The following is a 16,798-nucleotide window of genomic DNA, read 5'->3' on the forward strand; positions in this document are numbered from 1 at the left end:
GTTGAAACAATAAGCCACTTGGCATTTTCGCCCTTGGCCAGGATTTCCATACATTTGGGGGACAGTTCAGTTGCCTTTCCACCAAATACTGTTCAAACGACAAAACAAGATCAAATGAACAACCTACAGTGGCTTTCCACCAAAACCAGTGTGTCCTGGAAATACTGCAAGCAATGAAAGCTTTTCCTGGCAGCTGATTTTTCCCTTGGTGCTCTTCTGGCTGGAAAAATAATTCCTGTGCAGTTCTTGCAATAATCCACATAGGAGCCAGTGGTAAAGGTGAAAGAGTTGGTTTGCTTGCAGGTTCACTGTAGTTGCTGCTGGTTTTCACCTAATGAGAAGGTAACCTCCTTGTGATGTGATGGGACCAAAGTCTCCATCACATCAGGAGCAGTGGTAAGAAAAGTCTGCCAGAAGCTCTGAAACCACTGCTGACTTCAGCGGAAAACACATGGGATCAACCCTTACATGTCAGTCTCAGCTGCTGCTCTCCAATTCATTATGAGCAAGGTGCTTTTAATATTCACAGTCAGCTCTAGGTATGTGTCTAAAGGACAATAGCATGCCCTTGTGGAAGGAATTATCGTCCTACTTCGCATGCTGTGACAAGCCTTGCCTGTGACTTGCCACAGGGAGAGCAGGATTATTTACTGAATGCTGAAGTGCTGGCCTATTTTCCCAGTCTCTAAGAAAGCCTGTTGAACAGCAAACTAGCTCAATTTTAAGCTAGACAGATCTAGTTTTCTTACAGATGTTCTGTAGATTCTTACTGCTCCTAGCCAACAATCACCTCTGCAAACCAGCATCGCTCCCATCAGCTCAGCATGCACTCCAGTGCTTCTGCAAGAAGGGCAAGATTGTAAAGAACAGGAGAAGGGACATCACTGTATGGACTCTGCTGAAATCCATTGGTTGCCTCAACAGGAGGATCTCAGCCCACATCAGAATGCAAGTTCTCCAGGGCCAGTCATCCATTCTGTTTTGTTGGAGGCTTTTAATTAATGGTCAGAAATAAGAAACGGTCTGTGCATGTTCCTGTACAGCTCTCAGATGTTAATTGTGTAGTGCAGAGGGCAGCAGGCAGGATGGAGACCCATTGCTTCAGTGTGAATCACAGAAACACAGCTGAAGGTAGAACTTAGCCCTAACACTTTAGTAGGCTGAGAGATTCTCAGGTATGCAGCATACAGTCCTGAAAACATTGCATCACTATATGCTCTTGCCCCAGTAATGCGTGGAAAAAGGACCTTAGGGTGGACATCTTCTCAGGGGTACCAGCATTCTGACTAGGGGCAAGGAAATTGTCATCACCAGGAATAGAGAAAGGGATCAATGACCAGTAATTGCATGAATGCACCATATTGCACCAAAACAGAGTCAATGTCACACCAGGACTCCATTCTCATAGTTCTAAAATCTGTAGGATATGCACAGGTACAGCTCTTTGGATGTTCTCAGTATAAACTAGGGTGTAGGAAAGTCCACTTCTGTGTTCCTGCTCTTCTGAGAGCTTTTACTAATATCCAAGGGGATTTGTGAGTCCTCATGAAGGTACGCTTTTACTGGTATCCAGGGGGATTTGTGAGTCCTCATGAAGGTACTTGCCTCTAAATGGGATGATATAAAAGCAGTTATGATCAGCATGTCAGATAATTTCATGGTCATGTTTAGTAATGTCTACACCCAGAAAACAACTGACGTGGCCTTTGTCTCATGCTTGGTGACATACAAGATTTTTCCAAAATTGTTTGCTATGTGTACTCAGGTATCCAGGGGGATTTGTGAGTCCTCATGAAGGTACTTGCCTCTAAATGGGATGATATAAAAGCAGTTATGATCAGCATGTCAGATAATTTCATGGTCATGTTTAGTAATGTCTACACCCAGAAAACAACTGACGTGGCCTTTGTCTCATGCTTGGTGACATACAAGATTTTTCCAAAATTGTTTGCTATGTGTACTCAGAGTCCTCAATCCCTGTTATACAAAAGTGTCACATCCTTCACAAGTGCCTGCTCTGGCACCCTGTCCACCATGAAGAGGGAAACAAAGACTCTGTCTTAGAATGTGAGATGTCTCACTGCATTGGAGTTATGCTGATTATCCAGAGTTTAGGTTGATAAAAATCTTTGAATTTCACTGTGGTACGTAACTACATAAGATTAGAAATGATACATCCTATAAAGATAGGGAGCCAAACAGTAAAGATCTGATTTTTGAGTCTGTCTGTCTGAAAGATAATCTGAGTTACACCGTTCCTATGATAAAAACACTCAGTAGTGATTGGAATAAGCTCCTGTACCATGATTGTAAACAATATTTTCTCAAGACATTCCAGAGTTGGATGCAAATGGAGACATTATCTTTCTCCCAATGACTTAAAGGTACCAGGGATGCAAGAGGTCCATGTTTAAGCTCAGCAGAGAGTCTGGTCCACCCTGAACCCCTGTCAAGTGCCAGTTTGGAATGTCACAAAGACACCATTGCAATGCCCCAAATCCAGACTATTCAACAGCCCCTAATGATGCCATAAAGGCATTTTTATATGACATTGTTAACCCTGGTTCTGAAAAACAATCTTGATCATAACAGCCACTTGAAAAAGGTGTTTCAGATTCATGCATAATGTTTTCAGAATCAGTTATTATACAGTTTGTTTCCAAAATTCCATTTCACTCTTGGATTCTACCTCTAAATATAAATCTAATCCTCCTTCCTTGTCCTGTTCTATATATATAGCACACCCACATGTGATAAAACCTTCTGCCATAGCAGTAAGGCAAGGTGGGGGGGATGAAGGCTGTAACTAACCTGTGGGAGCACTGAATGCACTTGGCTGCTGCTCATCATGCTCCAAAGATATAATTACCCCATGCATGATGAGTACTACACCTGCTGCATCTCTTTTGCTTAAAAAGCATAAAAGATTCCTTAATACCACAGAGCTGGGAAACCATTAACTACAGAGGTTACCAGAGGACTTCACACTCCCTGTTCTTCCTCTTCCATCAGGCAGGTTCCCTAATCCATCTCTCTCTCTCCCTCTCTCTCTCTCCACCCCCGCCAAATTTTCCTTATCAAAATCCTCCCCACCTCCTTGCTGGTGCCCAGCTTTCTCCTTCACTGGGATTTTTCATTCTCCCTGGCTTTGTCTTAGCCTTTCCTGGTGCCTGTAAATCTGATCCATCCCAGTTTGCTGGTGGTGCTTATCCAGCAAGCATTCCCAGTGAGGAACTGGGATAGCTTAACGTTCAGGCTGTGCCTTGGAGGTGCTTCACTCCGTGTCCTTATTGCAGCTTGCTTCCTCTCTGCAGCATCATTTAGCATTCTGTTCCACCAGTGCATTGTTTCTTCTTTATCAGGAGTGGGGTGTGTTTGTAACCACACTGCTGCCTAGTATGTGGCCTAGACAAGCTGCCTGTGTGCGGTGCAAAGTCTTTTTTTTTTTTTTTGACTTGGACCATCTGCTGGTGAAATGTTCCTATCACTAAAATCCCTTCCCCATAAGGAACCTGACCCATCACTGATTACTTGTCAGGAACTGATGTCCTCAGGCAGGGACATGGCCATTTTTAAGGCTGCTACAGAAAGTCGTGTTAGGTGCTTTGAGAATTACATTGTCCCGTGTCTACTAACAGTGAATCCAATTTTAAGTCAGTACAGTAAGACCTTTGCTGACTGTTGTCAACAATGAATCACTTTCCTATCATAGAGGGAACCTTAAGAAATGCTTCAACCCAGCAGAAATATCTTGTTCATAGTCACTTCCCAGACTCTCATTTCTTCTGATAGTGGATTTTGCAGCTTCCTAAATCACCTCTGTCATCACCTCGTGTCATTGTATCCACATGCATTTATTTCTCTGTGCATCATTATGGATGTGCCAAGAGACAGCCAAAAAGTTCAAAGGCTTTACAGAACACGTGTCAAGCAGAGCAAGGTAGTGGTTAGAGAACTGGGGTCTATTACTAGCTTTGCCTCTGACTTCTTGTGGAAGGTTAAAGAGATTATTTAGATGGATCAATCCAAATGCATGAACTTAGATACTTAAACACATATATAATGGGAACATGGCCAAGTTTCAGGAATTCTTAATTCCCAACATTTCATTGATAACAACAGACCCTGTTATGGTCCAGACCAATTTGAATGCAAAGCAATTTACATAGATAGCAAAGACAAATAAGTGTTAGTATCCAAGTTTGAAAATATCTGCCCTGCACTGTTTTTCCTTCAACTGCTAAAAAGAAAAGAAAGCATTATTTTCCCTGTTATTATGGTTTCATAATGTGTTTATATATCCTGACATGACAGGTGATGTGTGAAAGCAACAAGTCTGTATAAAATCATACATATTTTAATATTTAAAAAATAGTGACTAAAAGGAAAAAAAAAGAATCATACTTGAGAAATAAATTTGTTAGCAGTTGTAGAGTGCCCCCAGCATTAGGCCAGCCTGTTACCCAAGAGAAAAGCTAGTTCACTGATATCTGTAGGTGGTAAAATCCCATCATGGCATGACTCCTGCTTCATGACTCCCACAAGAAAACCAAGATTTGTGTATCAGGGAGTTCTAGCTGTGCCCAGTGCCTGCATTGACTTACAGCAGATTCAAGAGGAAAACAGCACTGATGAAATAAATGGATTGAGCTTAATTTTCTTTCTTTCTATTGCTATTTTCACAAAAGCCTGGGAGGTATGGGACAGCTTCAGAGACTTTAATTGCAATTCTTGTCTTTCAGGCATCGGATCTCAAAATCAAAATTTAGGTAAGTAGAACTGACTTTTGCTTTTCCTCCTTTCTACTGATTTTGTTCCTCATTTTGTGAAGTGGTTCACTCCAGCATCTCTGGGATGCAGTGGTGAATCTAGGAGGTACTGCCAAATATGTCAGATTGTAGTCAAAAATCAATATTGTTTTTTATTTTCATACTGAAACAAGGCACGGGAACCACTGACATTATTCCACTTAGAGGTACCTGTCTGATTGCTACCTACTTATCTTGAACCATAAAACATAAAAGCAGAAGTACAAAGCAGTTCAACCACATACTTATACTACATCCATCAACATCAACCCTGTCAGCTCAAGGCTCTCTTTCCTACACTTTGTTGCACTACTTTGCTTTGCTTGATTGTAAATATTTCAGCTGATGAGGTTTGCAACTTGGCTGTGAAATTGTCCCTTTCACCCTGGGACATGGGGAGTTTTTCTGGTGGTATTTGTTTTCCTGTTGACTTAGAGCTTTTGAAAAAAGGAAGCAGTCCCAAAGTGGTCATTTGTGAGTTTGCTGACTGAACTCATGGAACTTGATTGCTAAGGTCCATTTCTACCTCTTGGGTAGGAGTTCAGCTGCCACCATAACCCTGGATTCTGAGTCAGTTTTATTAAAAAAAGAGATTAATTTTCAGAATACTCAGCTGCCACCATAACCCTGAATTCTGAGTCAGTTTTATTTAAAAAAAGAGATTAATTTTCAGAATAACTGGAACAAGTGAGTAACTGTGTCCTTCAGCTTACCTAAATAATGAACACTAGTGCAAATTCAGGGTTTACATGTGCATACATCCTGTCTACATGGATCCCTGTGCAGAGTGTAGGTGTAAGCACGAGAAACCACCATACACTGTCATGTGCATGCACATTTGTGCACAAGTACACACTGAACTGTGTGAGATTGCAAAGGATTTAATGACAACATAAATGTCTTTAGTGCTGTGCCCATTTCTGGACATTGGGAAGATCATTTCTTATCCCAAATCCGCTGCAAAGCACACAACCTGTATTAAATGTTGGTGATAGCTATACTGGATAACTTTATAAATTGCACAGATAAACCAGCCTGGCTTTGATTACCTGTTAAATTGTTGTTGCAAAATGATTGTTCACATTGTGTTCACATTGCCTTGCTGTCATTCATATAGATGCTGAACACTGAGGCATGGCCATAGTTTATCACTGAAAATAATACACAAGAGAAGACTAGCCAAGAAAAGTTCTTTCTGCCTATAATGCTGTGCATGTCCCTTCAGACACACACACATGGACACACACATATGTATATAGTATCTATATAAATCTATTAGATTTATTATACAGTGGCAAGTGTTGCCTGGAAACTGGTTGCTATGCAAGTTAAATTCTGAAGAGTAGGAGGTGTGTAATTAGCTTTAAATATCTTCTGTGGTTAGTAATTACCCTCAGAAATCAGTGACACAAGGGGATGTGTTCATGGAAGGCAAACTTTAAAAAGTCTGTTGATTAGCAAATGGTACCCTTAGTTCCAGGCATGAAGGTGAGATGCTGAGGTGCCCTGAGCTTTGGGGTTTTGTTCAGAGTTAGCCTTGTATTGGTCTTACTCCTGAACACTGCTGAATGTCGGAAAAGTTCTCTGCATTTTATTTGACCTCTCCTCTCCAAGGACTTCATCCAAAGGTTCACGTGATATAGTGGGTATCTTTTCATTGACTATCCTGAGGCTGGGCACGGTCCCACTGCAAGCCACAGGCATCAAATACAAGAGGAATAATTACTTTTGTGGGAACTGGGCTAAAAAAACCTCCCAGGGTAGCTGCGGTGGATGTCTTAATCAGATTAAGATATTGCTTGAAGATGTTGCAAATTGGTTTAGGACTAACTCTGTTCCTGTAGCTAAAGGAAGGATGATCACTCCTGTCGACTCAGATGAGAATGAGAGAACATTTCTGAGGGTGAACTTTAAAGTTATTCTCTACTGTTCTCGAACAATAAATCAAGGCTGGAGTCTCTCTTGACAGAGAATTGCAATAGCCTTAGGTTGCCTATCTGAACAGAACTTTTCCTTTTCCAATTTTTCAAGCCGCTACTGGCGCCGATGGAATCGATTCTGCAGAAGAAAGTGCCGTGCCGCTGTCAAGTCCAATGTCTTCTATTGGTTGGTGATCTTCCTTGTGTTTCTCAACACCCTCACCATTGCCTCTGAACACTACAACCAGCCAGACTGGCTCACGGAGGTCCAAGGTGAGGAGAAGCTGATGGTTCTGTTTATTACAGTTGGTGTCATAAAATGGAGCTGACAGAGGAGCTGATGCATTAAACCACACAGTGTGAAAGGAGCATACACAGCTCCAAACACTTCTCTGTCCGTGGAGGATCTGAAATAGTACAATAAACATATCTGCCTGCAATGGGAGAAGTTTTAGGGGAAATGTAAGTAGCTCATTCCCAATCAAAGCAGCGTTCCCTTGGGTGTGAGCAAAACCAGGAGCTTATGCTAAATAAATATTTGCAGCCACTGGATTTCCAATTTGTGGATAGCTACTGGGAGCCACATGTTCTCCAAGGTTTTTCCTGAAATGGCATTTATGATAAATTCTAATTATTAGGGAGGTGATGAAGAGTGATTTGTAAAGTTCTTCTGTCTGCAGAACAGTTGAATTCTCTCTGGAGGTGAGAGCAGCTGAAAGGCTTAATTAGGCAACAGTAGGTAGCACAGCAGCTCTTCTATTCCCACTCTCCTCTGCAGATGACAAGTGTGATGGGAGGTTGTGCACAGGAAGACATGTCCCTGCCATTGGAGGTTGTGTAACATGTTGCAGCTGTATGTGCAATACATGAGAATTGCTGTAAACACCTTGGTAAAGCATATCTGTGAATGAGATGCCCACACTTCTGAAGCTCATTCTTTGACCCAGGCTTATCTGAAGTTAATTTTTAAGACTGATCCCAAAAGGGGTTTCTTAGAAGCAAGGGCTGGTGATTAGCTGTGCTGATCTTTTGACTAAGTTTCCTTAATCTGTTTCTTTCTGTTTTTCATGAGACACTGCCAATAAGGTGCTGCTAGCTCTTTTCACGGCAGAGATGCTGCTGAAGATGTACAGCCTTGGTCTCCAGGCCTATTTTGTGTCCCTCTTCAACCGCTTTGACTGTTTCATTGTGTGTGGAGGAATCCTGGAAACTATTCTGGTTGAGACAAAGATCATGTCACCTCTGGGCATTTCGGTTCTGAGATGTGTTCGACTCCTAAGAATATTTAAAATCACAAGGTACTTTATGACTTCTTTGGGGCTGCAGGAGGGCGAATGTTCAAATGCATGGCATGTATAGGTACAAGTCACATCTCTTTCTTACCACTAATTGGATAGTGAGAGTGCTAGGTTAACATTCCTCAGCTTCTGAGGTCTCTGTCAGGATGGGGAAGGCTGTACAGACTGGATATCCTGGCTGTGTGTGGTAAGGATTGGTGAGGAGTCTGGCATAGGGAGCTGGAGACACTTGATACCATGCAAATTGTTGAAGTGAAATCTGGAAGCCTAATGTGAGCTGAGCTTGGGCTCTTACAGTTGGTTCCCTGCAAAAGACACAGCAAAAATAAAACAGCAGATAGCCTTGTGACCTTCTCTGATGCTTTTTGGTGACAGAGAGGAGCCTGAAAGACTGCTTTGAGCCAAAACAACATTTGACTGAGGAGCCTGTGCCAGGTCCAGTAGACTCAACAGTGACCTGAGAGGGAGATGATATCAACACCAGCAGCTATAGACAAAGGATGTCGCCAGCTATTCCCCTCCAGAGGAGTCCAGCATGAAGCAGCAGCTTTACAAAGAAATCAGACTTTTTCCAGATCCCAGTATTCCTTCTTTTTCCTTTCCATTCTTTCTCTTCTCCCTTTGCATAATGGCACAGTGATTTCTATTAAACAGTCCCTGCTTCCTGAGTCAGGTACCTCCAAAACACCAGCTTGGTTTGGCAGGACTTTTTCAGCTTGAGGAGAGGTTGTAGGAGAGATCAGCTCCAAACTTACCCAGATGGGAGCTCTTGGAACAAATCTGGTCAAGTGCTTACCCCAAGCAGCACAAGCTCTGCCTTTTCCCATGTGAGCACCAGTCAGCACCTTACAAAAAACTTGACTCAAGATGGTGAACGAGTGTTTTCTGCACACTCAGCTATGAAAATGCCCCTAGAATTGCTATACAATCTCCCCAAGGAAAGTTCTGACAAAATTGAGATAAAAAGCATAGCACATGAGAAAAACAAGACCAAAAGTGGAAGACAGTCAGGATGGCAGAGCTGAGAGGCAGAAAAAACCAACAGACTTGGGTTGTGCACCATGCAAGATTTACCCTGAAAGCTTCTGAGCCTCAGCTCTCTGGCAGGATGGATGGTTTTCAGGGTTGGGTGGCAGACACAGAAAATCAGTTTTCAGTCTCAGTAAGAGAGGCCAAAGCAAGCCTACAGCTATTAAAAAAGGGAAAAATAAAAGGGGTCTGTTTAGATTAGTGATCATAGAAGAGGGGAAAATGTTCCTGCTAACAAGAGTTTGCAGCAAGAAAGGTATCTTTGCCTTTATCCCCTCTTTCAGAAAGAGTGGGGATTTCTGGTCTGTTTTTTTTCCTGGATCTTTGGGTCTGAAAGCTATCATCACTGAGTCCCAGGCCTGGTTTCTGAGGAAACCAGTAGCTGTTTCAGGCATTGGGTAATCAGATACACCCAGGGCAACATACCAATAGCTATAAAAGCACAAGCTTCAACATAGCATCCTGGAGAGGTCATTGTTTTTTCAAGACATTTCTCCACTCCTACACAAAATATATAAGCTAGCTACAGAATTCTCTAATAGAAAGGCAAGCACTGAGAGAATATCATTAATACTTCAGAAAGCTTGAGCTACTGGAATACTCAAATATTCCAAAAGCTTCTGGTAGGGGTGTAAGGATGGAACCAACCAGCAGTAGGACTAGTTATATTTGCCTTCCTTCTGCAGGACAATTAAAATACGATTTTCTATGGAAACAAATGTTACCTGGAATATGTCTTCTGCAACTTGTGCATGGGTCTATGTGTAGAGCACAGAGCTGGGAAATAACTCATAATGCAAAATGTATTAATCAGATTTTCACCTCCTTTCCTGTTCCTGAAATGTTGGCAAGTAGGTTGCAGTAGTTTCAAATTTGTGTTTTGTAGTTATTCATCATTTTCTTCATGATTTTTCCCCTCTCTGGATGAAGTTTAACCTCATGTGGAAGGCCCTAACATGAGCCTCCAAAGCAATATTTTAAGCCCACTCATGTCTAACTGCAGGAGAGAATATTCTGGCACTAGAGCAAAACTTTTAGCTCAGTGTTCTCCAGTAAATTACAATTTTTTTCATTATTCCCTCGGCTCTAAATACAATGATGATTTATGGATGATGTTATCCATACTGGTGGAATACACCACCTGAGTGCAATGATAATACAGAAAGATGCAATACTAGAAAACTGGGAAGGGTAGGAGGGATAATAGTGTCATGTTTTATGGCAAATATATATTCATTAGCAGTGACATGGGGAAAGGAGTGAAAATCAAGGGCATTAAAAAGGCACAAAGCAGGAAATTCACTCTGGTGAGAATATATCAGCAGGTAGCCTATGTTTTATATATTTGTATGGATTTTCCGTGGTAAACACCACAAACAGCACAAACAAATTCTGTGTGCATCAAGATGATAACAGTTCTAGGAGAAACACAAATATAGCTCCTTAATAGAATAGAAACAAATAAAGACATCATCAGATGAACAATGCACCATTTAGAAACCACATTCAGGATTTCAAAAGCAAACATTTCTTCCAAAATTATAAATACATTAGACAAGCAGACAATATAATGTTTGCTTTATTCTCCCTAATTCTCAGAGTGCTGTGCAGGATGTTTCTCTTTGCTGTGAGAAGACAAATTATTTTCTCATTAGAAGTAGTCCTTTACCACTTTATAAATCCCTATATATAGTCCTTTATATTTAAAAAGTAAATCATATTATTTGGAACAGCATACAGAAATTTGATGTTTTATACCTAATCCTGCCATTAGATATGGCACTGTGAACTGGAGGGGGGAGAGACAGGGCATCTTTTTTTGTGTACCTGAGTTCAAAGTGGTGTTATATTGGCTGAGCAGTGTGGGAAGCTTTCCCACAGTGAGACTGCCAGCTGTTGCTACTGTTTTAAGCTCTGCATCTGTGCTTGCCAGTATCATAAAGACATAGTGGAAGGCCATGGAGAAAGAAGAGAGAGAAGAGACTAAAAGAACACATTACGTTCTCGTCCAGTTCTGTCATTGATTATTGTGTGAGATGTTGAACAAACCCTTTATCTTCTCTGCATCTTTCCTCCACGTTGAAACAGGGATACTAATCACCTGCTGCTCACTGGGGCTTTGCAGTGCCTCGTTCACTGGCATCCTCCAGGGGCTGAGATCTGCAAATGGGAGCTCTGAAGGAGCACATGCATTTATTTCCCCATCAGTCTGAGGCAGCAGCAGTGCTTCCTCTCCCATTCCATCCAGCACTGGGGGTTTTATTTGTAGTTTGTTAACCAAAGAGGAAGAAGTAGTGAGAGACTTTCTCTTTGTCCGGGCTTCAACCATTGCTGATTTTAAAACCTTGTGTTTCATTAAGCAATCTCAGATCTCACTTTGAGGGAGTGTTCATCCTAGTTCTGCAGCCACCTAATGTGACAGATTGTAACCTCAGGTCAGGCTTCTAGGACACTGAGATAAGACAATTGGTATTTTCACATCCTAGTCAAGTCAAGCCTTCCTTATCCTCTCCTTTTTCCTTTTCCAGCTTTTTTCTTCCCTAGATTGGTTTATTTACTTTTCTAATGGTGCTTTATTTCTAGCTAGCATTCAGTACACAAATAAACCAGCACTAATCTTATCTCCAGGTCATCTCAGTTAATTGCTCTAAGTTTGATATTTGAGTAAGAATCTGAATCTCAGGTATTGAGCTGTTTGTAAGAAATGCAGAACTGATAGAAGTTTGCAGTTGTGTGTTGAGATAGCAAGGCATTTAAGCTCAAAGGGAGTCACTGGGACCAGCTTTAGTGTATGCTTCTTAAGGGCACTGCTAGGAAGACCTAGGAAATGTGTGTCCTGACTGACACTAGAGGACTTGGAGAGATATTCTGAAACCTATCAACTTCTGCTTTTAGGGTGCTGAATTCAGAAATTAATATTTCCCTTTTTCTGTCTCACTTTTCCTTCTTCCTAAAGCATGAAAGTATGTGAGCTGTAAGCAAGAACTGGAATACAGTGAGCTGTTACACTGCACATCCAGTGTGGGTATTCGGTGGCACTGAGCCCACAGCTTCCATGCCCTTACCTTTGCTCTGTAGTTCTTCATTGCTCATCTCTTTAATTGCAGTTAAACTTTAAAGCATTCTAGTGTTCTCTGAAGTGCTGAAGCTGGGCTGGAGGGAAAACATCAGAGTTGTCTTTGAAGCTCAATCCTTGGAGATGAACCAGTTGCTGCACTTCCGAGGACATGGCAATGTCCCTCTCTAGATCAGATTGCTAACCTTCACAAAGTGAAAGGGCTGCTCAGTCATTCCTGTCTTCTGTGGGACAAGAAAAGTATTCTTTTTACACTGACATTTTAAAAATATGAATTTAACTGGGATTTTAAGAACCTTTGTTTCTAATGAGTATACTGCCTTCAGAAAAAATCCCTGTGTGGAAGGATCAGACTTCCTCAAAAGAGCCAGAGCACCAGATATGTCTGTCATCTTTCTTAAGTGGAGCTTTTGTCTCCAAGGGTTAGAAACACAGAGTCCTCTGAGTAAAGAAAGGTTCAGTGTTAAGAACTTTTGGAGAAGGGAGTGGAGGACATTGGCCATAGTAGAAGCTCAAAGCATGGTGGTAGTCCAGGTAGAAAGAACACTTAGAGGTCACAGGCAAGCATTGCTGGCCTGCTGACATGTGAAAGTTGTTGAAGCTTGCTAGTAATGTACATTCAAAGTGAGGTGATTGAAAGGTGACAGCTAATCTTCAGCCCAGTCTAAAAGCTCTGCCAGACTCAAAACGGCAGAAAGGAGCAGAAGTCGTGGCCAGCTGAGCAGTACAGTAGGAGTGGTTGAGTAGATGCAAGATGGCAGTAGAAGTTGTTTCATGGGTAATGTGGTGAATTCTTCAGGATTTTTTTTTCTGAAGCCTTTTCCAACACATGACTCCTCTGCAGGCTGGCAAAGAATGCAAGCAAGTTTACATGCTGCAGCAAGCATGCTGCTGGCATCGATTTGAGCTCTAGCGTGGAACAAGGGCAAGATCCTTCCTCTGCATCATGCATGAAACTGAACTGGGCACGAGCCTGAATACACTGGGAGAACAGGCTTTAGCCATCCTGTCTGTTGAATGAAGCCCTTTCAAAATGTTCTGCAGCCTGTTTGAAGTAGTATAGCAGGTTTGATACCCCTCCATAAAGCAGTGATGTTCTTCCAAATGAATGTAGATCTGGAGTCTCTTTTAGAGTCCATGTAAAAGAACCATTAATATCTTTCATTCCTCTCAATCCCAGAAAGCTTAGCAGCCTCTGTGTGTGAGTGAGCCCAAGCACATACTCACACACAGCAGATTTTGGACAAGTTTGTATTTGCATCCAAACAGATTCCCCATCTGTTCTTGTAGTTATTACAGGCCATTCTCTGGAGTGAGGTATTCTGGCTGCTGTAACATCTGTGAGTGTTGTAATGAGGTTGGTTAGAATGTAACTCACTGAAGCAGCAAGAACTAATCACTGTATATTGATGTAAGATGTGCAGAGCCCTAGATGGAGAGTGCTGGAATAATCTTCTGGGTGTGTGTGTGGAGTGGGGGGTGGAGAGGATTGTGTATGTACACGTGTGGTAGTAAAACTACTCATTAGCTGCAGTAGGTCTCATTATCTTTGGGAAGCACATCAGTGATTCACTGCTTAACAGGGTGTTTGGAAATGCCTGCCCATATGCCTGAACCAATATCCTGTGCAGTCCATGAGCACCTGTCTCGGATTGAAGGAATTTTAACTGTCTCTGTTTTGCCTCCCAGATATTGGAACTCCCTGAGTAACCTCGTGGCTTCACTCCTGAATTCAGTCCGCTCCATTGCCTCCCTGTTGCTGCTTCTCTTCCTCTTCATTATCATCTTCTCACTCCTGGGGATGCAGCTCTTTGGGGGCAAGTTTAACTTTGATGAGATGCAGACCAGGAGGAGTACATTTGACAACTTCCCTCAGTCCCTCCTCACCGTGTTTCAGGTAAGGGCATGAGTGGTCCCAGGGGGGTCAAAACGTTGTGTTCACACGGGGCAGGATAGGTCCTGTGACCTTCCCCTGCAGCCTGACCATCCCCAGGGCTGGACATTGCACTAACAGCCCCAGGAGCCACACTGTGCTGCCAGCACAGGGGTATTCCCTCCCAAAGTGGGGAACCAAAGCCAAAACCCCCTGTGTGTAGCAAGGCCACCACATCTTAGCAGGGTGGGACAAGAGAACAACCATTGCCATGTCACAAGGCAGCACCTGCATGCCAAAGTCCAACCCTGGTGCTGTCCTCCCCCCACATAATACAGGGGGACAAATGTCTTCTCACAGCACCACAGATGTAATCCAATGGCCTTTAACCCAACTGCAGCTTTGGGAGGGATCACCGTAGAGCATCAGGATCATGATTTCATTTGTGTGCAAAGGGAAGGGACAGGGAGGGCTGTGCTGAGGGCAGTGCTATAGGTTGTGCAGCTGGTCTGAAACAATAGCCACGTGGGAGGGAAATGCCTGGAAAAAGTGGGAAGACTTAAATAGAGTTGTTTGGGAGAGCTGTTTGGCTTCAGCCATCATCTTCAAGGTGACGTCTGCCTGGGTTTGTTTCACACTTTGAGCACAGACCATCTTTGCATTCTCCTTGTTCTGCAGTTTGTGGTTTGGGGTTTTTTTAATGTTCTGGCTGGACACAGTGAGAGACTCCAGCCATCCTGGGGGAGGGGGTGTTCTCTAGGACAGTAGATATCTTTGTGTTAATGGGGTTTTCGAATTCTCTGTGTGGTCTAACACTGTATCCCTTATTGGTGGGAATGTGTCATTTAGATCCTGACTGGGGAGGACTGGAATTCGGTGATGTATGATGGGATCATGGCTTATGGCGGCCCCTCTTTTCCAGGAATGTTGGTCTGTATTTACTTCATCATCCTCTTCATCTGTGGAAACTGTATCCTTTGATGCTACTCTTTGCTGCAAGTGGGGCTGAATTTGAAGCCACCATTTACTTTGTTATGCCAGAAAATAATGTATTTCATACCTCACATTTTTACCTTTTCCCTAGGGCTGAATTTTGGCTTTGGACATCCAAAAGTTAAACAAGTTTGTTTAATTTTAGCTAGTGCTAAGGCATATAAACAGTTGTAAGAGCCAGCTACGTGCCAGTTCCACATGCTAGCTTTTATTTAATATCTTTGCATGTTTAGTGTTTTGATTTTTCATTCCCCTTAATTTGCTCATAGGTTTTTCTTTCCTGCCTTCTCCAGAAACTAATCTCTGTATGTTCCAACTCGACTTGCTGCATATTTTTTGCTTTAATTGCTTTTTCAGTACTATATTCCATGTGCTTTCATCCAAGCCTTATGTGGAATATGTATAATCTACAATATGCTGTACACAAATGCTGTAATAGGTGTAACATATGCTTGACATAATTGATTCATGTGAGATCATACATTAATTTGTGTATAAACTAACAGGACCAGTGATCCATTTCAGTTTCTGCAATCTGTGTTCCTCAAACAGAAAATCCTGTGCCCTGTTATCTTCCAGCCTGTGCTGGTCTTAAGTAACTTTCTTTTTCTCTGGCTCCAAGGTGAAGTGAGGGCACTGTGCATATCCCAGGGGGTACAAAGCACATTGCATGATTAGGCTGTGAGTGTCTCTTCATAGGAATTTGCATATAGCATAGAGCTACAGTTCTGTTCCATATCTCAGTTTGCTCCAAATTTGTCCATGTTTAGTTTCTGCTTCCCTAATAAATGGCCCTCCTGTGTCAGAGGTGACATTTCCTTTTATCCTGATGCTTCTATAAAGCCACCTTGTAGACTCAGACCAGCTCTTCTGGCCTTTGCTCATAATTCAGATCTCTCAAACCCTGTTATTTGACATTTCAGTTGACCTGCATGTCCTCACTTCAAAGTGAGATGGTGCAATTCCACTTATCTGAAGGTCAAGGTAGGCAATCTGCCTGACAGCTTAAAAAAAAGCTACAATTTGGACCTCCTTGTGGAAATGTGAGCCAGCTCTACATGCTGGCTGACTTTGGAGCCATTAGACCTTGAAGCCCAGAGGGGGAGGTGTCTCTATTTCCAGACTAAGCCTTGAACTTGGGTTTGCTTAGAAGTTAGCATGGTGTAATAAGACCTACTCTTAAGAAATTTGTAAACCAAGATTATGTTCAGGTTTCTAACATGAGATCTAAACACTGATTGGTAAGATAAGAAAACAGTTGTGACTCCTTGCCCTTCAACTACATGGGCATGACTGGCCATGCATGGACTCTCTGCTAGGAGGTACCAGAGCTGTCAGCTCAACCCTTCACTGTTCAGACTAAATTATACCTTTTTGGTTGCCTCAGAAATTCTCATCGTAGTGCTGTGCTTGCTGTCCATAAAATCCACTTATGTGACCTAAACTGTCAAAGATGCAAAATATTCATTGCTCCCCTTATCTGCAGTGGGATTTGTTGCACAAAGTGAGACTCTTGGAAAATCAGAAACTAAAACCTAAGTCTGGACTGATGTGTTTTATGTAAGACATTCTGTTGTGAAGTTCTGGAAACCCACAGAGTGTGTTAGCTATGTGGATGGAAGGTGTAGGTTTGTGCATGCTGGATATGCACATCCTGGATAAGCTGTGTGAAATGGAAATTTGGAAAATCCGAGAGGTCTGATGACAGGTTGCTAAACATTTTCAATTAAGAAACCTTTACTATAATGTTTTCCTGCAGCTGTCAAAGCCTGTTTTCTTTAAGTAGCACACAAACAGATATC

The 16,798-nt window shown here is 42.3% G+C and overlaps 1 protein-coding gene across 1 annotated transcript in view; it reads left to right on the forward strand.

Moving 5' to 3' along the window:
* Positions 1 to 16,798, forward strand: part of CACNA1C (calcium channel, voltage-dependent, L type, alpha 1C subunit) — a 120,366-nt gene that overhangs the window by 6,966 nt on the left and 96,602 nt on the right. The window contains 6 exon segments of the mRNA XM_009079347.1: positions 4,743 to 4,769; positions 6,840 to 7,000; positions 7,800 to 8,025; positions 13,820 to 14,027; positions 14,853 to 14,985; positions 16,765 to 16,798. The exon segment at positions 16,765 to 16,798 is cut by the window's right edge and continues 108 nt beyond it. Of these exon segments, the coding sequence (XP_009077595.1) occupies positions 4,743 to 4,769; positions 6,840 to 7,000; positions 7,800 to 8,025; positions 13,820 to 14,027; positions 14,853 to 14,985; positions 16,765 to 16,798 (789 nt within the window).

The sequence above is a fragment of the Acanthisitta chloris genome, unplaced genomic scaffold (assembly GCF_000695815.1).
Source record: "Acanthisitta chloris isolate BGI_N310 unplaced genomic scaffold, ASM69581v1 scaffold11107, whole genome shotgun sequence".
NCBI classification, from domain to species: Eukaryota; Metazoa; Chordata; class Aves; order Passeriformes; family Acanthisittidae; genus Acanthisitta; species Acanthisitta chloris.